The following is a 23365-nucleotide window of genomic DNA, read 5'->3' on the forward strand; positions in this document are numbered from 1 at the left end:
AGAAAAATAAAAACATCATTTTAAAAACATTTTAAAGCACTTGAGTAAATATCAAACAGAAACATGTTTACTATTACATTACTCATTTATTATAGAGCAAATAACTTCTTCAAGGAACACACAGCTACTTTAGAGGCAAATGAGGTTTTTAACTAAGCAGAGATACCATGACATAACTTCCTGAAACATGGTGAAGCATATGTATTTTTAAATTTCCATCTTTTAAATGGGGAAGGTCATGCAAATCAAGTAAGATGAAGAACCTCACCGCCAACCTGAAGGAAAAATATTAAGACTGAGTGAGAAGGAACTAATCACTTAAGTGTTTTCATTATTCATAAATAAATTCAAATATGAAACATAAAAGCCTTAAATTTTAAAGCACTTGAGTAAACATACAACCAACCTTCATATTTTTAAAAGAGAAAGAATTGTTGACCAAGCATATGAGATGATTTGCCCAGGGATGGGACAAAAAATACAAGAAACCAGATGCCCCAGTTCCTAATGCAGTGCTCTTTTGATAACCTCAATATCATCTTCACCCACTAACTCCCGATTTACACTCATGACAAATTATTCTAGCCCCTCTTCCTCCTTACAGTGTGTGAACACTTAGACATATCAAGAAATCATCCACCAGAGCTTATGTCCTAAAAATTGAATATATTCCCAAGGAAACAGGCAAAATATAAGCGATATGTTAAACAGTGGAGGAAGCTAAGTAAACAGGTGATTTTATTTATTTTAGTAATAGCTCACAAGTATATTGTGAAGAGTTTACCTGAGGAAATGTTTCCTCTTCAACTTCAAGTAAAGTCTGAGGCACTGATAGAAAATCACTTTTCTCACAGCTCTCCTGACTGATGAGTGTGTCCGCATAGTTGGGCTGCGGGAAGATCAGGTGACTCTTCCTTGAGTCCGCAGTGAGGGAGACCTCATGGGAATAGGTCTGCAGGAACGCCCGCACCCCGTCCACGCCCACAAACTGCGAGGCGGGCACGCTGGCCAATCGGCCTCTCGAAACCTGGAGCAGGCGTGACGTGTACCAGCGCCTCACTCTGAGCGCCAATAGCACAGTGACAAAGGCGAGAAAGATGCAAGAAACAGCAGCCACCGCCACCACAAGGTACAGGGTGAGGCCTGAGGCGTCAGAGTCATGCGGGATTTCTAGGCTTCCCAGGTCGGCCAGGACGTCTGGGATGCTGTCAGCAATGGCCACAGTGAGCGTGACGGTGGCCGAGAGAGGGGGCTGGCCGTGGTCCTGGACGGCCACCACCAGACTCTGCTTGAGGGCGTCTCTGTCCAGCAGGGCCCGCGCCGTGCGCACCTCGCCCGTGTGCAGCCCCACCGTGAAGAGCCCTGGCTCGCTGGCCTTGAGCAGGCGGTAGGACAGCCAGGCGTTCTGGCCCGAGTCTTTGTCCACTGCCACAACCTTAGTGACCAGATATCCGGGTTCTGCAGAGCGGGGCGCCAGTTCCACGCCGGTGGAACCGTCGGTGGGGAGAGCGGGGTACAGGATCTCCGGTATGTTGTCATTTTGGTCCAGCACGAACAGTCGCAGAGACACGTTGCTACTGAGTTGTGGGGTCCCGCTGTCCCGCGCTGTCACCCAGAGCTGCAGGTCGCGGAACCGCTCATAGTCAAAGGAGCTTAACGCGTAGAGGACACCCGTATCCGAGTTGATGGAGATGTAGGAGGACAGGGGCGTCCCCTGAAGGGTGTACTCAGTCAAGGAATAAGTTACATGGGCATTGTCGTCGCTGTCGGGGTCATGGGCAGTCACAGAAATGATGGAGGCGCCTCTGGGGTTGTTTTCAGGAATGTAGGCTGAGTAGGACGTATGGGGAAACATGGGTGGGTTGTCGTTGATGTCTGCCACCTGCAGCAAAACATGAGCATCTGTGGACAGAGATGGGTTCCCTCCATCTTTTGCAGTCACAGTGATGTTGTAAGAGGAAAATTGTTCCCTGTCAAGGGCTCTGGTTGTAACCAGTCGGTGGTAATTGTCCACTGACCTTTCTAACTTGAAAGGAAGGTTCTCTGGGAGTGAACATGTGAGAAATGCATTCTTCCCAGAGTCTCTGTCATGTACATTGAAAAGTGCAATTATGGTTCCTGGAGGAGAGTCTTCAGAAATTGAGCTAGTAGCAGAGGTCATGTAAAATTCTGGGGCGTTGTCATTCACATCCAGAACCGTGACAATAACCTTCGTTCTAGTCAGAAGGCCGGGACCATCCTGAGCTTCGATATCAATTTCATGGAATTTGGCATCCTCATAATCCAGACTTTTTGTGATTGTTATTTCTCCCGATGTTGACTTAAGCTCAAATACCTCTGAGGATTCTCCAGGGGTTTTCTCTTGAAAATATGCCACTTGTGCATTGTATCCCTCATCTGCGTCAGTTGCGGTCACCACGAGTATCCGGGTGCCTACGGGCACATTCTCCGGAACACTTACACGGTACTCAGGCTGTGTAAAAACAGGCGCATTGTCGTTTACATCCAGGACCATCACGCGGATGCGGGAGGTGCCAGATCGGACTGGGTCGCCCGCGTCCAAAGCCATGAGGACCAGGTGGTGTACCGCCTCCTCCTCGCGGTCCAACGCCCGCTCCAGCACGAGCTCCGGGTACTTGTTCCCATCCGCTGCACTTCGCACGTCCAGGGAGAAGTGGTCATTTGAGTTAAGTTCATACTTCTGAAGGGTGTTCTCTCCTACGTCCGCATCATGCGCACTCTTTAGAGGAATCCGGAATCCTGGCGTAGTCGTTTCACTGATTTTTAGCTCCAGTTCCTCTACTCCAAAGCGAGGCGCATTATCATTAATATCTGTTATTTCCACCTCTACTGAATAAATATTCAATTTATCTTCCAGAAGTATGTTAAAATTCACCAGACACTGCGTGCTCTGAGAGCAGAGCTCCTCCCGGTCTATCCTGCCCGCGGTGACCAAACTGCCGCCTCGCGGATTCAGAGCAAAGAGCTGCGTCCTACCTCTGGAGACGATGCGGACTCCGCGCTCCGCCAGCTCCCGGGGCTCCAGCCCCAGGTCCTTGGCGATGTTGCCCACGAAAGAGCCTTTGTCGATCTCTTCTGGCACAGAGTAGCGCATCTGCCCAACTCCCGCCTCCCACAGGGCTGCCAAAACAAGACATAGCAGGACCAGGCGTCTGCGTTGTGGCAACTTTTGCAGAACCGCCATTTCTTCTGCTGCAGGCTTTTCTCCCAGGCAACTTCCAGCACACGGTGAGGGATTCCAATCTTTATTCCTCAGAGTCTGTGGTGACCAGCAATCACTGGACCCAGGTCTCCACTAGTGGAGAGAACTAGTGGACAACTTGACTGAATCTCTTTGCTGCCCGGAACCCTGCGGGCCGAATGCCCAGCCCTTTGTGTTGTGGGAGTCGTAGTGTTGGATTGGATGTCTTGCAGGTTTTTACTTCTTAGGTGGTCAACAGCGACGCTCAGAGGCTTAAGTAATATCTGCATCCTATCAGGCAAACCAAGTTATTTCTTGTTTATGTTAGCCTTGTGACTTTCAAGTTGCTTTGAGGACTCTTACAGTTCTAAAATATCTTAAAAGTAGATCTTCCAAGTTAGGAGTCTTTCTCTCAGAATTCATAAGAATGGTGTAAATGAATGTGACCTTGATAGTATTTGCTAGGAAAGTATTATTGGAAGTTCAAGGCATTCTATTAATCAAGGTTGCTGTGGTCCTTTCTCCAAACATCTTCAATCTCTTAGTTTATATTCTCAGACAATAAGCTCTATTTTAAAACGTTAGCCTCATTATCTCTTAAAGTTATATATTTTGGGTTTCTGTGCTGGATGGCTTAATATTTAACTTCAAGACCTATATTTAAATTATTGAATCATCAGACACTTAATTGGGTGACTATCATGTGCCTGACACTTTGCCTGATTGATGCTGGAGATAGAATGGTGAACCTGATTAACACTGTCCCTTCTCTCAGGAAGTATGCAGGATAGGGGAGGACATAGGAAAGTAAACAGATTATTATAATAGAGTATGATAACCGCTATGATGGTGGGAAGCACTGGGCAATGGGAGAATATACAGGAAGGGTATCCAGCCTAGTTTTGGGGATCAGGAAAGACTTTTCTGAAACATGAATTCTAAAAGGTAGGACTGGATCAAGAAAGAGGCTGGAGTAGTGTTCTAGAACCTCAGAACAAATGCTGAGAAGTGAGAGGCAGCATGGAATACTAAGAAAACAAGGAAGGAGTTTTACCACATGGAGAATAAGTCAAAGTTGTTAGAGCTTGCCAAGTCCTTTTCCTGATATTTAGTGTTTTTTGAGCATATAAAACAATACATTGTATGTCTTTTTACTCCTGTTTCATTTTAATGTACTTATGAATAACACATTTGTTATTTCAAAAATAAATTTTGAAGTATTTCAAGCATACAGACAAGTATAGAAAATAATGTAACAAAAGCCTGTATACATGCCACTTAACATTGATCACATCTTAACATTTCGTCATATTTAATTGAGACCAGTTTTTAAACATTTTATTTTTAATAATTTCAGACTTAAAGAAAGCTTGCAAAAATAGTACAAAAGATTCCCACACACTCATCATCCATATTATCCCAAATGTTAACACTTTGATTTCATGCTCTGTCTCTGTCTCTGTCTCTCTCCCTCTTTCAATTTCCATGAACTCTTTCAGAGTAAGTTGCAGACATGATGATCCTTTACTTCTAAATACTTCAGCGTCTATTTCTTAAAATCAATAACATTCCCTCATTACCAAAATACAATAAAAGTCGGTAAATTGGAATTGATATAGTCCTATTATCTTATCTACAAATGTTTGTCAAATTTTGCCAGTTGTCACAATAATGCCTTTTTATAGCAAAAGGGGGAAAATCTGGTCTACGATCCAGTTCAGGATCACACAATATTTTAAAGATTTCTCTTTAGTTAAACAGTTAATCTGAGACAGTTTACCAGCCTTTTAAAAATTTTTATGACTTGACACTTCTTTTGAAAAGTAGTGGTCAGTTATTTTGTAGAATACCCCTCATTAAGATTTGTCTGATGATTTCCCCCCATGATTAGATTCAGGTTATGTAAAGGAATGCTACAGAAATGTTGTAGCCTTCTAAGTGCATCTTATCAGGAGGCACAATATATCTTTGTCCCATTACTGCTGATGTTAACATTGATCACTTGGTTAAGGGGGTTACTTCTAGGTTTCTCTATTAGTATCTCCAGTAAAATTAGTTTTCTCTTTGTAATTAATATTTTATAGAAAGATGCTTTAATACTATGTAAGTATGTTTCTAAATAAGCTTTCACCATAGACAATTCACCATAGACAAAGCCTGAGCAATCATTACTATGGTTGTTAGGGGTCAATTTTTAAAAACAACCTATAGAAAAAGGTGAATTCCCCTGGTACTCTTCCTTTAAAACAGTCCTATTACTGCCTTTATAGCAATAATCACCAACCAGAATAGAGCACTTATTATTCCCATGCATTTTTTTACTGCACATATATGCATCCATGAACACTTTTATCTATTTCATATTCAAATAATAGCACGCTATATTTATTCTGCAATGCACTCCATCTTCAACATTCCACTTTTGCGAATTATTTATGTTGATAATGTTTATTTTAACTGTTGTATAATATTCCATTATAAGAAAAATGTAAAAATTCATTTTCCTAATATAGAGGGATATTAGGTTATTTCTTTTCTTTTGCTTCCCTGTCTCTTTCTCTCCCTTTCTTCTTTCTTTACTATTGCAGACAATGAGGCAGTGAACCTATCTAGACATTTCTTCTCATGTACACATCTCTCTAAGTCTAGGATATTAACCTGAAAATGGAATTGCTGGGTCAAATTGTACTCATATCACTTCAGTTATCATTGAGTATAATAAACCATTCCAAGTTTAGTGTCTTAAAATGACATGGTTTCATTTGTTCAACAATTTTTAATCTGTCTGGGATCATCTATCTCAGTTCTGCTGGTTTTGCTGGTCGTTACTCATTCAGCATCATCTAGGGACTGCGCTCAGCGGGTGTGCTGGGACATTTGGGCGATTTTCTCTCTATGGAGTCTCATGTCTTCTCCCTTTACACATAGCTTGTCCACGTATGCTTTTTTTCTTTTTTTTTACCATGATCTTAACAGCTAGTACTGGACTTCTTTTTGTTTAATTATGGTAAAATATATGTAACATGAAATTGACCATTTTAAACATTTTTAAGTATACAGTTCTGTAGCATTACGTGTATTCACATTGTTAGGCAATCATCACCACCATCCACCTCTAGAACTTTTCTATCTTCCCCAACTGAAACTCTGTACTCACTGAACACTAACTCTCATTCCTCCCTCCTCTCTAACCCTGGCAACCACCATTCTACTTTCTGTTTCTGTAAATTTGACTACTCTAAGAACTTCATATAAGAGGAATCGTACAGTTATTTGTCTTTTTGTGGATGGCTTGTTTCACTTAGCATAACGTCTTCAAGGTTCATTCATATCATAGCATGTGTCAAAGATCCCTTCCTTTTTTAGGGCATAAAAATATTCCATTATGTGTATACACCACATTTTGTTTATCCACTGCCATGGACACCAGGGTGGCTTCTGCTTTTTTGATATTGTTAATAATGCTGCTATGAACAGGGGTGTACAAATACATGTTCATATTCCTACTTTCATTTCTTTTGGGTATATATCCAGAAGTGGAATTACTGGCTCATACAATAATTGTTTAATTTGTTTTAAAAGAATCACTATACTGTTTTTCCACAGCAATCATTTTACATTCACATCAGCCATGCACAAAGGTTCCAACATCTCCACATCATCACCAACACTTATTTTCTGTTTTGTTTTGTTTTAAAAAGTAGCCATCCCTAATGGGTATGAAGTGGTATCTCTTTATGGTTTTGATTTGCATTTCCCTAATGATTAGTGATGTTGAGCATCTTTTTATGTGCTTATTTGGCATTTGTCTATCTTCTTTAGAGAAAAGTCTATTAAAGCCCTTTGCTCATTTTAAAATTCAGTTGTTTGTTTTGTTTTTGTTAAGTTGTAGGCATTTTTTATATATTCTGGATATCAATTCTTTTCAAACATATGATTTGCAAATATTTTCTCCCATTTTGTGAGCTCCCTTTTCACCCTGTTGATATTGTCTTTTGCTGCACAAAAGTTTTAAATTTTGATAAAGTCCATTTATCTATTTTGTTACCTGTACTTGTAGTGTCACCATTCTGAATATCAATTCTTATCAAACATATGATTTGCAAATATTTTCTCCCATTTCATGAGCTGCCTTTTCACCCTGTTGATATTGTCTTTTGATGCACAAAAGTTTTAAATTTTGATAAAGTCCAATTTATCTATTTTGTTACCTGTACTTGTAGTGTCACATCCAAGAAATCATTGCCAAATCCAATGTCATGAAGCTTTCCCCCAATGTTTCCTTCTAGGAGTTTTACAGTTTTAGCTCTTTTGTTTAGATCTTTGATCTATTCTGAGTTAATTTTTATATATAGTTTAAGGTAAGGGTTCAACTTCATTTTTTTTTTTTTTTTTGCATGGGGATATCTTGTTTTCTCAAAACCATGTGTTGAAAGATAAATCCCTCTCCCCCCCACCTCGAACAGTCTTGGCATCCTTATTGAAAATCATTTGACCACATATGTGACAGTTTATTTCTGGGTTCTCTATTCTATACCACAGGTCTATAAGCCTGTCTTTATGCCAGCATCATGCTTTTCGATTATTGGACCTTTGAAGTAAGTTTTGAAATCAGAAAGTGTGAAACCTCCAACTTTGTTCTTTTTCAAGATTGTTTTGGCTATTTGAGATCTCTTGAGGTTCCATGTGAACTTTAGGATGAATTTTTTCTATTTCTGCAAAAAAAAAAAAAAGCCTTTGGCATTTTGGTAGGGATTGCATTGACTCTGTAAATTATTTTGGGTAGTTCTATAAGTTGTTGATAGATACTCCTTATCAGGTTCAGGAAATTTCCTTCAATTCTTAGTATGCTCAAATATTTCAATCAAGTGTTGAATGTTCTCAAGAACTTTATTATACCTCCATTGAAATGAACATATGGCTTTTTATCTTTCATCTCAATATGGAGATTAATACTATTAAATTGAAGGATATTATTGAAATATCTTTGCATCCCTGAAGTAAATCCTACATGGTCATAAACCATAAACATTATTTTAAAAATATTTAGTGGACAGGATTTGATAATATCTTATTCAAGATATTGAATTCTTAAGTGAGATTGCCCACTTCCACTCTCAGTTATGGCCTGCTGAAGGCTTCTTCCCCATTGGATCTTTTTCCTTTTTTCTTTTATCCAGTCCTCTGAGAACACTGATGAAATATTTATTGAGAACAATTGATACCAACTCATCATGTTTTCTAGTAGAGCCTCCAGTTTGTTTTAAAAAAATCTTTTCATTAACATTGTTTTAATGCTTTTGAGTCTCATTAAATAACTTTTCACATCCTCATTGCAGTTCTCTAAAAATTTATCTCTGTTACTTCGTCTTTGACAATATCTAGTTTAACTCTGTATGTTATTTCCCACTCACATTTCTTGCTTCATATCAAGTTGTTTTATTTTCCCCAGTCTCTCTGTTTTTCCTTCTCTTTCTCCTTTTCCAGGTTTTTGTCTTAAATTCTCACACCTTATTTCTTATAATAGAAAGTTCGTACCTTTTTATCAACTTCTCTCTATTTCCCCCAACCCCTAGCTTTGTGATTTAAGTATAGGTTATAAGGCATGTATATTATTGGTACTTTGAAATTTGCTGTGCCTTTTTTTTTGTAATGACTATGTAGTAAGTTGTTGTAATTTTCCATATGCTCATGTAAAGAATAACTATATTTGTTGTGTATGTATAGGATAGGATTCTATGCAGATCTTTTAGATCACTCTTAAAGATTCTGTTGTTCAAATCGTTTGCATATTTAGTAATTTTCTACCTGTGGGATCTATTGTTTCTTACAGAATTGGGTTATCCTCATATTATTTCCAAAGCTGTGTTGTTTGGTGATGGGAACTCATAATTTTTATATCCTTTTGACTATCTGTTCTTTTTATAATTATCATTAGTTCATTTTTAAAAAATCACCATTAATGTTGTTGCCTTACACACCACTTTATTGGTATATTAATATTGATATGACTGCTTTACTTTGTGAATGTGTGTGAATTACACTGAAATATTGAAAATAAAGATAAATACTGCATATCTTTGTTTTAAGCATGTATCTTGTCAGCAGAATACAGACAGATTTTAAAAATCATCCAACTTGGTAATCTCTTTGTTTTAACAGCTAAACTTAGCTCATTTATATATACTCAGATGCAAAATTTTAAGAACAGAGAAAAATTTAGATTATAATAAGCTATGTTATTGAGAGTATACTTTTGGAACCAAATAGAAAATAAAAATAAAAATAAAAATCCACACTTAGACATACAGCGGGAATGAGAGAAAAAAATTTAAAGCCATCAGAGAGAAAACAAAGATTACCTAAAAAATAATGACAATTTGTTGCAGAAATTTCTCATTAGCAACAATAAATTTCCATAAGACAACATGTTTCATCATCTTGGTTTGTACATTTCTTTTAAGTGGAAGAGTCTTCCCTCCCCCATCCCACTTCTTCTCCTTCTCTTCTTCCCTCCTGGGTTCAGTGTTTTGACTATAACAGCTCATGTTTGAGAGACTCAGTGTTCATTTTCTGAAACCAGCACCTATGTCCACCACTCTCCCTTGGTCTATCTTCAGCTTTCAACAGTTAAGACCATATAGGAATTGGTAGGTAGCATTTTTATGTGATTTCTCCTTTTTAACTAGCTGAGGGGCCTAATTGCTTATTTTGGATTCACACAGAAAGCCTAGCTCAGGTCCCTTGTTTAGCCTGAAGCACTCTTGTCCCCATTAGTCCCTACTACATTTCTGGAACATTCTCTTGACCTTCAGTGGTGGCATCTAAATCAAAACTAGGACTAGAACTCTCTTAAGAACTCCCACAGCTTTAGCTTGGCCACCACTTTCTGTTTCATTTTTACTTTCTGTTTCATTTTTACTTTCTGTTTCATTTTTGGTCCATTATTTGTGCCTTATTATGCTTTTGTTTTCCTCTTTTTATCTTTTAAGATGTATCTTTTATTTTTACAAATCATTTTATTTTATTTTTATTTTTTTAATCTCCCCTACTCACTTTCACCCCTTAGTATTGCCATCTCCCTTTAAGAACTGGATCTCTGAAGGCGGGGTGTCTCTTCCCATGGGGCCTGGCACACTCAGGTGGTCTGGGGTGCCGGGGTATGGGCCGTGGCTCAGCTGGGGCTTGAATCCAGGACCTACTCTATGGAACCACCTCGCTTTCCTCTTTTTATATTTTATATATCTCTGTAACTTATTGGAGCAGAATAAGTAAATCAAAGCATGGACTTATTCCCCTATAATGCATTTTTGTGTGTGTGTGAAGAGTTAGCATATACATTAAAATGGGATATATACTTGATTTTTGTTAGTCATTTCCATTACAGAAATAATATACAAATCAGGAGGCTTCAGAACTAATTCTCAAATTGCATAGTAAATTTTCTATCATTCATTTTATGACTCCATTTCATAAGCAACTTAAACATTTGAAGTATTCTTCAGCATGCACAAAATATCTCAAAATAAAAGATTAAACAAAAAACTAAGGTATTCAATAATAAATTAAGTTTGCAGTTCATATAGATTTCCATAATTTTATACTAACACAACTAAAGATACTATTTTAGACCTTCTTTACCTCTTTAAATGTCCCAAAATAAAACAGCACCCTGACACTTTCCAGTTGACATCTACATTAAATTTAGGGATAAATTAGGAGGTGTTTATAACTTAAGGAAACCTGATAATAGTATTAGTCACATAAATATTGGTGGTCCTTTTATATTTAAACTCTATCCTTGCCAGATAAGATAATGAAAACCCAAAAAAATAAAATTATTTGGCCAGAGGCAAGCAAGAGAAGGTTGGAAGCCAGATCTCCTTGAGGGAGTGCTCTTTCCACAACGGAGATGGCATCTCACACATACTCTTCATCTCACATACCGTCCTACTTTATAATTAATTACGGTCTAATTTTCAATGAAAAACAATTATCAACATACTGGATATAAACACTTTATAATTATTTCTCAGGATCTGTAAATAGAAATCTACAAAGATATATGGGAAATAGAAGAACTGGTAGTAGTAAAGAGTGAAAAGAAGTAAGTAAACTCAGAGATTATTTTTGTCTAGGTAGATTTACTACAAAAAGTTTACCTTAGAAAATATCTCCTTTTTGTCTTCAAGTAAATCCTGAGTTATCAGAAGAGGCTCGCTTTTCTCACAGCTCTCTTGGCTGATGAGCGTGTCTGCGTAGTTGGGCTGTGGGAAGATCAGGTGACTCCTCCGCGAGTCCGCCGTGAGGGACACCTCGTGCGAATAGGTCTGCAGGAACGCTCGCATCCCATCCACGCCCACAAAGTGTGAGGCGGGAATACTCGCTAAACCACTCCCTGAAGCCTGGAGCAGACGTGAGGTGTGCCAGCGCCTGAGTCTGAGCGCCAGCAGCACGATGACAAAGGCGAGGAAGACGCAGGAGACCGCGGCCACTGCCACCACGAGGTACAGGGTGAGGCCTGAGGCGTCAGAGTCATGCGGAATCTCTAGGCTGCCCAGGTCGGCCAGGACGTCTGGGATGCTGTCAGCAACGGCCACGGTGAGAGTGACAGTGGCCGAGAGAGGGGGCTGGCCGTGGTCCTGGACGGCCACCACCAGGCTCTGCTTGAGGGCGTCTCTGTCCAGCAGGGCTCGCGCCGTGCGCACCTCTCCCGTGTGCAGCCCCACGGTGAAGAGCCCTGGCTCGCTGGCCTTAAGCAGGCGGTAGGACAGCCAGGCGTTCTGGCCCGAGTCTCTGTCCACTGCCACTACCTTGGTCACCAGATAGCCAGGTTCCGCAGAGCGGGGTGCCAGCTCTACACCAGTGGAACCATCATTGGGGAGCGAGGGGTACAGGATTTCAGGGACGTTGGAATATTCTCAGTGACACATTGCTACTAAGCGGTGGGTCCCCGCTGTCACGCGCAGTCACTCTCAGTTGCAGTTCCTGGAATTGCTCGTAGTCTAAAGCTCTCAGCGCGTACAGGACGCCGGTGTCTGAGTTGATGGAGACATAGGAGGACAGAGGTGCCCCCTGAAGGTTGTCTTCGGCCAGGGAGTAAGTGACTTGTGCATTCTCATGGCTATCGGCATCGTGGGCGGTCACAGAGAAAATGGAGGCTCCTCTGGGGTTGTTTTCAGAAATGTACACAGAGTAGGAGTCCTTGGGGAAGGCAGGGGGGTTGTCGTTGACATCTGTCACTTGCAGTGAAATGTGCACTTCAGTAGATAGAGAAGGAATTCCCTGATCTGTTGCTATTACTGTGATGTTGTACTTGGAGGTAAGTTCTCTGTCCAGTGTTCTTTCTGTCACTAAACGGTAATAATTATCGACTAACTTTTCTAATTTAAAGGGTAGATTTCCAGGAATGGAACATGTAATGTGACCATTTTCTTCAGAGTCCTGGTCATGCACGCTGATAAGAGCAATTATGGTCGCAGGAGGAAAATTTTCTGGGACTGCAGTGGTAACAGAGGTGATAGTCACCTCTGGAGCATTATCATTTATGTCAAGAACTTTAATCAGCACCTTAGTTCTGGCCATGAGGCCTGCACCATCCTGAGCTTGAATTTCTATTGGATAAATTTTGTATTCTTCAAAATCCAGGGGTTTTTTATTTGATATTTCTCCTGTGTAAGAATCCAGCTGAAATATTTGGGCTACTTTGTGGTCTATATTATGAAAGGAGTATGTAACTTCCCCATTGGCTCCTTCATCTGGGTCAGTGGCTTTTACTATGAGCAACTGAGTGCCAAGTGGCACATTCTCTGGGACACTCATGTGGTACTGAGCCTGAGTAAATGATGGAGGGTTGTCATTTACATCCACCACCTGAACACGAATGCGGAGGGTTCCTGAATGGACTGGGTTGCCCCCATCAAAGGCAGTGAGAAGAAGGTGGTGGACAGATTCTTCTTCCCTATCCAGGGGACTCTGCAGCACCATCTCTGGGTGTTGGGACCCATCAGCTCCTTGTTGCACATCCAGGGAGAAATGAGGGTTGAAGCTGAGCTGGTAGCTCTGGAGCGAATTCATACCCACATCAAGGTCTTGCCCAAAAGGCAGAGGGATCCTGGTACCTGGAGTGGTAATTTCATTTACTTTAAATTCCACTTCCTCTAACTGGAATTGGGGAGTGTTGTCATTAATATCAATTATTTCCACTTCAGCGGGGAAAAGCTTCATTTCATCCTCTACCAAGATGTTAAAACTCACCAGACACCGCTCGCTGTGAGCGCAGAGCTCCTCCCGGTCTATCCTGCCTGAGGTGACCAAGCTGCCGCTTCTCGGATTCAGAGCAAAAAGGTGTGACCTACCTCTAGAAATGATACGTACTCCCCGCTCCGCCAGCTCCTGGGGTTGTAGCCCTAGGTCTTTGGCAATGTTGCCCACAAAGAAACCTTCGTCTGTCTCTTCTGGCACCGAGTAGCGGATCTTCCCAGCTCGCACTTCCAACAACAGCCCCAGGAAAAGGAACAGCAGGACCAGCCCGCTGCAGCCGGGCAGCTTCACCCAAATCGCCATTGCTTTCTCGCCTCACAGTTTTCTCCCAGTCCAGTACTAAGGGTATTGTTTCTCTGCTCTTCTGAGTCTTAACTGAATATTCAGGAGAATTCAGAGCAGAAAGTGGTCCAGGAGCAGGATCTCGGCAGCCTCAGGGAGACTGTTTTCAATCTGGCGGTGATAGAGGTTCTAAGAAGCTTTTGGGGGGAAGGGCGGGGGTGGGGTGGAGCTGTACGCTTTCCATCCGCCTGTGTCTCCCAGACTGGTGAACAGCGGCGCCTAGAGTCCTAACCAGTTACTGCACTCTTAGATAACTTCTCATTAATCTGCTCTATTCTTAAATGTTAGTTTATCGTCAAGGAAATAGTTAAGCATGGTACAATATATGTATGAAAAGGAGAAACTACAGTGTTCATTTAATCACATATAAATGTTATTAAATTGCAATACAGTAGAATCCCAGGATTTCCAAGCGATCTGCTTTACCTGTATGCTATTCAGGGACTACCGCAAAGGAAAAAAAACCCATCCCCCCACTCTGTAGTATATCTTGACCATTTGATAATTCACATAAAAGAGCAACTTACCTGTTACTGGAGGATGAAAAATATCAAAGGGAAAAATAAATTTTTAGAATACAAGCTAGACTTTTAAAAATTGGAATGTCCTATTTCTTCTCTATTATGCTTTGAATATTTATCAGAAACTTGAAATTTTGAAGGATATATTTTACTCTATCCTTTTTCCTCTTTTTCTGAAGTGTCTATGTATTATGTGAATTTTAAAAGACCTTTAATCTGGGTTTTTTAAAAGACTTTTAGTTTACACAAAGGTAATATATTTTGAATAAAATAATGTTGATTTCTTGGAATTTCAGCAGAAAATGTCAAATAAATGTCTAATATAGACTTCAAATTTAAGAGACACAAGAGGTAGTTATATTATTCTTCAAAATTGGAAAGAAAAAGGCTACATCTTTATTTTTATTTTTCGACTAAAAAAATATATTCATTAAGGCTTCAGAGATACAAAAACTCTTCTTCCACGGAGACCTGAGTCTGTGGAACAGGGACTCCAGCAGAGCAGTTTTTATTGTCTTGGTCTTCAGGCATTATTTCCGTGATCTTTGCTGCATTGTATTCGGAGCATTGTATTCGGCAACTGCAAACTCATCTGTCTCATAGTAATCATAGACTTTCACTGTGGCTCATTTCAGATGTCTTACTGGGATATCTTGTAGAACCATGAAGGACAAGCTCAGTGTCTGATTTGTCACCTTCTGCTATTGCAGGGTGATTTCTTAGATTTCTCCCTAGTTGTATGGCTTGCTCATCTAGATCCCAGGCGATTTTCCTTGCTGTTTGTTTCTTGTCTCTGGCACAACTTTGATTTGGTTGCCAGAGAGATGAACAGAGCCTCTATTATCTATTCCATTTTTTTCCCCTCTCTCTGCATCTTTATTTTTAGAAGGCTATTAGGATAATATGTATTGTCCTACAAGCACACTCAATTTCTCCAAGTTGGTTTTCTTAAATAGCAGGATTTTTAGACTAGATTGCCTTCCTTCTTCTATTTATTGCAAAATTAGTGAAAGGTTGCCAACTAAAATATCTCAGGCTTAGAGTGATTCATTTGTCTCTATCCCAAAGTTAGGGAAGAATGTTATCAGCATTCCAGAGTTTGACATTTTTCAGAAACAAAATGGGCGAGATATTGGCAGCAAACCCATGGAAACTAACTGAATAGGATCTGGACAATGAGGAAAGAAAGGAAACACTCAAAAGCCACAAGAATAGTTCTTAGGAGGAGAACTTCTGTTCTTGTGTAACAAAATCTACAGTTTCTCAGCTTCTTAAAGGCAAGTGTATGGAGGTTAAGGGCAGAAACTTGAAAATGCACTGAACCTCCTTCAGTATTGCAAGGAAAAGACTCTAGCAGGAAACACAACTTTTCAGAATCCACATTCATAGGCACAAAACCTTCTCCAAAGGAACTGTCCAGGTTAATGAGACAAATCAAAATGTATATTAAAACTAGCATGTACAACTTGTAGAAATCCCCTCCCCCACCAATAAGAAAAACAAGAACTGATTTATAATAGGATAGTTACAAAATAAAAGTGTTAAAACTCACATGTATACATTTGAATCCAATGTAATATTTAAGGCTTCATTGCTGGCACTACAGAGAATATCCAGTTGAAAGATGTTTCCTGAGTTAACTTGAAGAAATTAAGATTTTGCAATATCTAAAGCCACACATTGATTGCAGGAATAGGGTAAATTTCTCTCGCTGAAGTGGGAATAACTTCAAATCCAGGCTTGGACCAGAGACCAGACTGAAAGCAGGGCTGGAGGGGCATTGCAGGCACAGGGCAATAGCCAGATTACCACAAGGAGGAAGTGCACCAAGATCATGGCCAAGGCCACTATTAGGCAAAACTATAGCTCTGCCTGCCTGGCAGCAGGTGCCAGGTGGTCACTGTGATCCTGCAGCAACTCCTGTGAACTGTAAGCAAAGACCAGGTGCAGTATGACAACTGTCGCCACTGAGCACAGGTGACCTGAAAGCCATGGAGAGCAGTGTTTCTGTGGCCTGTGGCACCACAGTGTGCATCCCACTCTTGTGAACACCCAGGTTGAAGAGTTGCAATTTGTGATCTGAAGCATGTTATAGGATAACCAGGCATTGCGTTCAAGTTAGTGACGAGGTAGCCAGGCCACACAGTGTGTGGTGCCCATTGAAGAGGGCTATGACTTGTAGCTGCAGCTCCTGGCACATAGTTCTCTGTGTGTTTTTGTGGTGGTGGTCCACCAGTACAGACAGACTCAGGATGACACTGAACCCAGTCAAACCCTGGTCATGAACCCACAGAGTCAGAAAGGTAGGCTGCAGTGAACACCACTGTGCTCTGCATTCACCCACGTGTCGGATAACAAGATCTGCAGTGCTAGGTCAGCGTCAAGAAGAAATAGGAGGCAGGTAAGGCCCCAAGTCAACGTCAGAAGCACTAAAGTGTGTGATGGAGGCTCTGGGTGGGTGTTCCAGGTCTCCTGGATCATATAAGAGGCCTGTTGGAAAACCATAGCATTTTCATTGATGTGGGTTATATTCAAGGAGAAGAGGGACAGCTTGTCCTTGTCCATGACTCTGATGGTGAAACTGTACTTCCCAGTTTAGAATTCCATCTGTCAATAGCTTATAAAAAAACTACAGAGTAATTCTTAGAGGTGAATTGTTTGGCCATGTTTATGACTCTCTACAATACCTTTCACTTCTCCATTTAAGTAAGTCTCTGAGTCCTTTTGTTTTGGTCAGGCAACCACAGTTCTTGCCCCCTAATAGGACTAGACACCCAGTCGAAAGTCACCTGTATTGCATTATAGTTCTCAACCTCCATTTCAGCCAGGTTTCTGAAATGGGCCCTTAAACTGCCTCCAGTCTTCTCTTCTACTCCATGATATGACTGTTACTCTTTAAAATCAAAGATGGTGCTGTCATTATTGAACACCATTCTGCATGCCCTGTGAGATTGTGTGGAAAGTATAGGAGAACACTACCCTAAGGCTGTCATCTAGGTCAGTGGAGGATCACTTGAAGATTCAGAGAGGATGGTGGGCAGAGTATCCTGCAGGTGCTTCTTGTGGCTCAGGAGTGGCATTGGCATCCAAGACCTAAATTTTGCCCTTAGCTGTTCTGTCCCTCCCCACTACTAAGTGGTGGCAGATCTGATCTTCTGGTCCAGATTCTTCCAATAGCAACCAGAGTACTTACTGCCTTAATGCTCCCTTTTACTTTTGGGGGTAGGAAAGATGGTTACTGAAACTGATCTAGTAAATTCATAGAGAATTACTTGCAGTGTCCAAATCTACTGTGGTTTAGGAGTAAATTTTGTTCTCATTAAGTTGTTTTCTAGAAATTTCAAAACAAAACGTCTGCCTTAAAAGCCATGTTATTTAAATCCAAGATGAATACATTTATATGAAAAGCATTTATAGGATTTCCAGTGAAGGTTTGAGATTCAAGGGGCCTAGGGACTTTCTTTGGCATATCCGAAAGATCTATTCTGTCATTTTAGAGTTCGTCCCTGCTCTCTTCGCTGGCGGTAAAGAGAGTTTTCTCAGAACTCACCCATGGTTCTGGTCACTGAGATGCAGATCTTTGGCGAGATTCTCCACTTTAAAACCTTTGGCCGGCTCTTCCGGAATCTCCTAACGCAACTGCTTCGTAATTCACTAGGGTGAACGAAGATAGCAGGAAGGGAAACAGCACTTCCTGCGCCCTCCCGCCCCCCTCCCCATCCCGCTCCTTCTCTATGGCGGATTTCTTCCTCTCTTCTCAATGCTGCTTCTCAGATCCGAATGCACCTCGCTACCATACGGTTGCTCCTGGATTACAAAGGTGTCCTGGAAAGAAAAGGCAGCGCCTCACTGTAGGTCATTCAGCATCCTTACGTTCCTGACCCAGATATTTGTAGCAGATTGCAGGAGAGATGGCGTGCAGAATCTGCTCCAAATGTTTCTCAAAACACTGGGTATCGTGGCGTCAGTCGCCAGTGGATTGCTTTGCGTCACTCCACCCACGGATTGGCCGACAGCGGCACCTAGAGATCCAGCATGGTATATACCGCCTGTTATTTCCGAAAGTCCTCTCAAGGAGACTGCATTTGCTTTATTTCTGGGACCTATTTTAGAACACCAGCTGGTTTAGACAAAGGCTGGAAGTCGTTCCTTCTTTTTGACAAAATATTAATAAAATAGTCTTTTCAAAAATTTAAAACAAAAGTTTTATTTTATTAAATTTCAGAGACTTAAAATAAAAGTTCTTAGAGAATTTTCCCTCTTGAAATTGCGTTTTTAAGAAGATATGCTGAAGCCTCTTTTTTCTTAGAAAACTTTTTACTCAAAGAATTACCCACTGTGAAAAAAAATTTACATTATAAGAAATTCTCACTGTAAGTTTTACAATATAAAACAAGTTTTCACTCTAAAAAAGTAGAAAATACTGTTGAAAATTTTAAATTACCAGTAAATGCATTATAAAATTACCGATTTAAAGAATTTATATTTGATATCTACCTATACTTTTTAAATACATATATAACATTTTTATTGTGGCAAAATAAACATGACACAAAATTTACCATCATAACCATCTTTAAGTATACAGCTCAGTGGTATTAAATACATTCATGTTATGCAACTGCCACTACCATCATTTTCCAGAACTCTATCCATCTTGTAAAACTGATACCTATACCCATTAAATGATAATGCCTCATTTTCCCATCTCTCCAGCCTCTGGCAAACACCCTGCTACTTTTTGTCTCTATGACTCTAATTACTCAAAATACCTCATATAAGTGGAATCAGACAATATTTGTCTTTTTGTGACTGGCTTATTTTACAAAGCATAATATCCTCAAGGTTCATCCATGTTGGAGCATATGTCAACATTTTCTTCCTCTTTAAGGCTAACTAATATTCTACTGTATATATATATATACCACATTTTGCTTATCAATTCATCTGTTGATAGACATTTGGGTTGCTTATAACTTTTAGCTATTGTGAATAATGCTGCTCTGAACATGGGTATACAAATATCTTTCGAGACTCTGTTTTCAATTCTTTTGGGTATACATCCAAAAGTAGAATTGCTAGATCATGCGGCAATTCTATTTTTAATTTTTTTGAGGAACCACTACACTGTTTTCCATAGTGGCTATAACCATTTTACATTCCCAACAACAGGGCACAAGGGTTTCAATTGTTCCACATCCTTGTCAACATTTGTTATTTTGTTTTTTGGTTTTTTGTTTGTTTTTTTTGCGAGTAGCCATCCTAATGGGTATGAGGTAGTATTTCATTGTTGTTTTCATTTGCATTTCCCATGATTAGTGATATTGAGGAGCATCTTTTCTTATGCTTATTGGCCATTTGTATATTTTTGGAATTACATATATACTATTATAATCCCCCAAATACTTACCTCTTTCATGAAAACTATTGGTTGCCTTTATAGATTGAATATTTGTGTCCCCCCAAAATTCATACGTTGAAACGTAATCCCCAATGTGATGGTGTTTGGAGGTAAAGCTTTTGGAAAGTGATTAAGTCATAAGGGTAGAGTCCTCGTGAATAGCATTAATGCCCTTGTAAAAGACGCTGCAGAGAGCTCCCACACTACTTCTACCATGTGAGGTTACAGCAAAGACTGTAGTCTATGAATATGGAAGTCTGCCCTCACCAGACACCAAATTTGCCTGAGCCGTTATCTTGGACTTCTCAGACTCCAGAACTGAGAAATAAATTTCTGTTGCTGACAAGCCATTTGGTTTACGGTATTTTGTTACCGCAGCCCAGATGGACTATGACAGTTCCCCATGCCCTTTCCTTTCTTCTAACATTTCCTTTTAAGTTTAGGGGCTCACCCTTTGCATACCTATGACAAAGCTGAACCTGTTCATAGTTGTGGCAGGTACTGAGAGATCTGAATTAATAATGGTAATCTTACTCCACTTGTCAGTGTTTAGTTGGAAATACAGGCTAAAAATAATAAGCTTAGGGCAGGGCTTCTCAACTTTGATACTACTTTAAGCCAGATAACTCTTTGTCGTGGGGGGATAGGTGTTCTGTGTATTTTAGGATATTTAACAACATCCCTGGCCTCTAGCCACTAGATGCCAAAAGACCCAACTCCCACAATTGTAACAACCAAAAATGTCTCCAGACATTACCAAATACCACCTTTTCCCCACCCTTTTGAACATAAAAGTGGTAACTATTATTGAGCCAGGAATAAGCATATGACCTAAGCTAGTGCAATCAGATCAAAAGACAGACTTTGGTTGGGGGGAACCACCCTCTGAACTTACTTACCATGGGCAAGGACAGAAGTTCCCCTGCTGGTAGGGTTTTTGCGACTACAGACTTCGGAAGTTTACAAAGAGATGAAAGCAAAGATGAAAAAATAATAGAAAAAGTATAAATAAATGCTCAATCTCCAAAATTAGGAAGAGAAAAACAATTTGTGCCAGGCCATGATTCAATCATACCTAGAGACAGCCATACTTCTAGAATTGCACTGTCCAATACAATAACCAACAACTACATGTGTCCACTGAGCACCTGAAATGTGGCTAGTCTAAATTGTGATGTGCTTTAAGTGTCAAACACACACCAAATTTTGAAGACTTAGTACAAAATAAGAATGTAAAATATATCATTAATAATTTTTACATTGACTATGTCGAATTGCCACTTTTGATGATTAGGTTAAATACATTGGTATTGAAGTTAATTTCACTTTTTTCTTTTTGCCTTTTTAATGTGACTACTAATTTAATATACCATGTGTAGCTTTCATTTGAGGTTCACATTATAGTTCTACTGGATAGAGCTGCTCTAGACTACTTTGTTTTTGAGATAATAGATTTGTCTTATTTTTAAACCAGTGTAAATTAGGTTGGTCTTTCTTTTCTATAGAAAGCATCATACTTGATATGAAAGACTATATTTTAACCTGCTTTTTACTGTTTATACACTGATATAGGAGTATATAAGAGTACTTCTTGGGGTGTTTGCTATTTCCTCACCCTTATATAATTTTCTATCTCCAAAATATAAGCAGGACTTTTCCCATCACCCATAATTTTTTAACCTCCACAGTATAAAGAACTTGAAAGCTTATTAAAGGGAATTTTCAAACATACAGCATTAGCCTGATTGTGATACTACTTTACCATAGGTAGGAAGCCTTTGGAGGACCTGTTACCACACTGGAGAATTTATTGCTCTTCCTAAATCTTTGGTTCACTAGTATCACAGATATTCCAAGGAATCAATTCAGAGTGTTTCTGTATGTATAATGAATTTGAAAAAAAAAACCAACTAGATTTATCAACAAACATTAAGGTAATGGTGATGTGGTAGAGGCCTTAGCTTTAGGATCAATGTATTTTACCCTCAACTCCCCACCCCCAGCATTTAGAAAATGTGTTAAACTCAAAAGCAGAAAATATGTTTCAGGATTGAAGGAAGTAGATACTTTAGAGGAAACTTCAGTTAATCCTTTTAATTATCTCTGACCATCTTCCATTTAAAGGTTTACTAACTAAAATACATCATAATTTTGGCAAATCAGAATTTCATAGAATTTCTCAGGTTACCTTCTGTGACAAGGATATTTAAGCATTATAAACTCATAGGCAATTAAAATGCAAAGCAATATTTGGATTATTTTCATGTATAAGCATAGCCTTACATTTTATATAGTTAAAGCATTATGTGGAGGCTAGCATGTTAAACACTTTTATCTATAAAATAAGTAAAATCAGGTATAATTAAAGGACAAGAACAATAAAAAGTTTCATTTTTGAAAAGAGGAAATGGATCATCCTGGAAATTATAATCAGCTAACTTTTATCAACACATTATAGAACAAAGAGAAGTAATGTACAATTATCTGAAATAGCATAATTTCAACTTCATAATTTTAACATAAAAAAACTACTAGATCATTTGAATTTCCTTCCATAATACATAATCTACCTAAACCAAAGAGGACACATCCACAACACTATTAGCAATCCTCTCTGCTCATAACAATTGGCATTGTCCTTGACTAGAGAAAATGTATACGAAGTGGCTCTATCTCATTTTATAGTGACATAAAATGTATTTTATTTCACAAATTGTTATAGACTATATTTATGTTCCCTCTAGATGGATCAATTGGTTCATTCAATTAACAATTGTTTTTGTATATCTCCCATGTTTTGGTGCTAGGCACTGGGACATGATGAATAAGGAAGTAGACTCCTGATTACCATGAGCTTCCAATCTGGCATGGAGACAATGAATACATAAAGAAATAATATGAATTTTGGAAATGTTAATCACATCTTAAGAGAGTTCTCTTAAATGTAGATACAGTTGTTAAAATTTTAGAGTATAGAAATTAAAATTTTAACGACCTTGGGGCTCTATCAAACTGATTCCATTGAAAAAATAAATGGAAATGAGTAGGAATCAGTGGAAACTGTTAGGCTTAAAAATACTATAGATTCGTATTGATATCTGACTACATATAAAAGAATCAAGTAGAAAACAGTTATCAAAATAGTAGAGGTGGAATGAAAAAAATCCCCAATTTAAAAATTACTGGCAAGTGAATGGCAGAGAGTAATACTTCAATTATATTCTACCTCAATAAGATGATTTGTCTACCAGACAACTCTGTCCTAAACGAACGTGTGCCTCTAGAAGACGTACTTCTCTGTTTACATTTATATCTATGTCAAACGTATTAAAAAGAGGAGTCACCCTTGTTCCCTTGGAGTCCTTCACAACAAAAACACCGAAGCATGGTTCCACTCCCAAAGATTTTCATAACCAACAAAACATAGAATTATATACTGGGAAGCATATCCCCCTCACTCTACTGATTTGGGTATTTAAAACTCACTGCATGGCTAATTATAAATTCTATATACTCTGGAGTGTGTCCGTAATTTTTCCAGAAGCAAAGACGCTTTAAGCACGGATGCCCTATATCCGACCATCACCCGGAAGCCTAAGAGCTATACGGCCCCACGATGAGCAGGTAAAAGTTCTG

The 23365-nt window shown here is 39.4% G+C and overlaps 2 protein-coding genes across 2 annotated transcripts; both read right to left on the reverse strand.

The window, feature by feature from the left end:
- Positions 1-66: 66 nt before the first annotated feature.
- On the reverse strand, positions 67-3676 carry LOC102879369 (protocadherin gamma-A2). Its single transcript, XM_015598212.2, has 2 exons — positions 785-3676; positions 67-275 (listed from the first exon to the last, which is right to left on the reverse strand). The coding sequence occupies exons 1-2, from the start codon at positions 3203-3205 to the stop codon at positions 246-248; spliced, it is 2451 nt and encodes an 816-aa protein (XP_015453698.1). The 5' UTR covers positions 3206-3676; the 3' UTR covers positions 67-245.
- LOC102879119 (protocadherin gamma-A1) lies at positions 67-13939 on the reverse strand. The gene is given in 3 exon segments (XM_025040757.1): positions 67-275; positions 11365-12115; positions 12117-13939. Coding segments are annotated over 3 exon segments (2433 nt in total). The 5' UTR covers positions 13769-13939; the 3' UTR covers positions 67-245.
- Positions 13940-23365: the final 9426 nt, after the last annotated feature.

This window comes from Pteropus alecto, unplaced genomic scaffold (assembly GCF_000325575.1).
Source record: "Pteropus alecto unplaced genomic scaffold, ASM32557v1 scaffold78, whole genome shotgun sequence".
Classification (NCBI taxonomy): domain Eukaryota; kingdom Metazoa; phylum Chordata; class Mammalia; order Chiroptera; family Pteropodidae; genus Pteropus; species Pteropus alecto.

Coding starts and splice junctions, on each gene's coding strand:
- LOC102879369 (XM_015598212.2), bottom strand. CDS start 3,205: ATGGCGGTTCTGCAAAAGTTGCCACAACGCAGACGCCTGGTCCTGCTA. Junction 276..784: donor AAGAGGAAACATTTCCTCAG/GTAAACTCTTCA, acceptor TTTTTCCTTCAG/GTTGGCGGTGAGGTTCTTCA.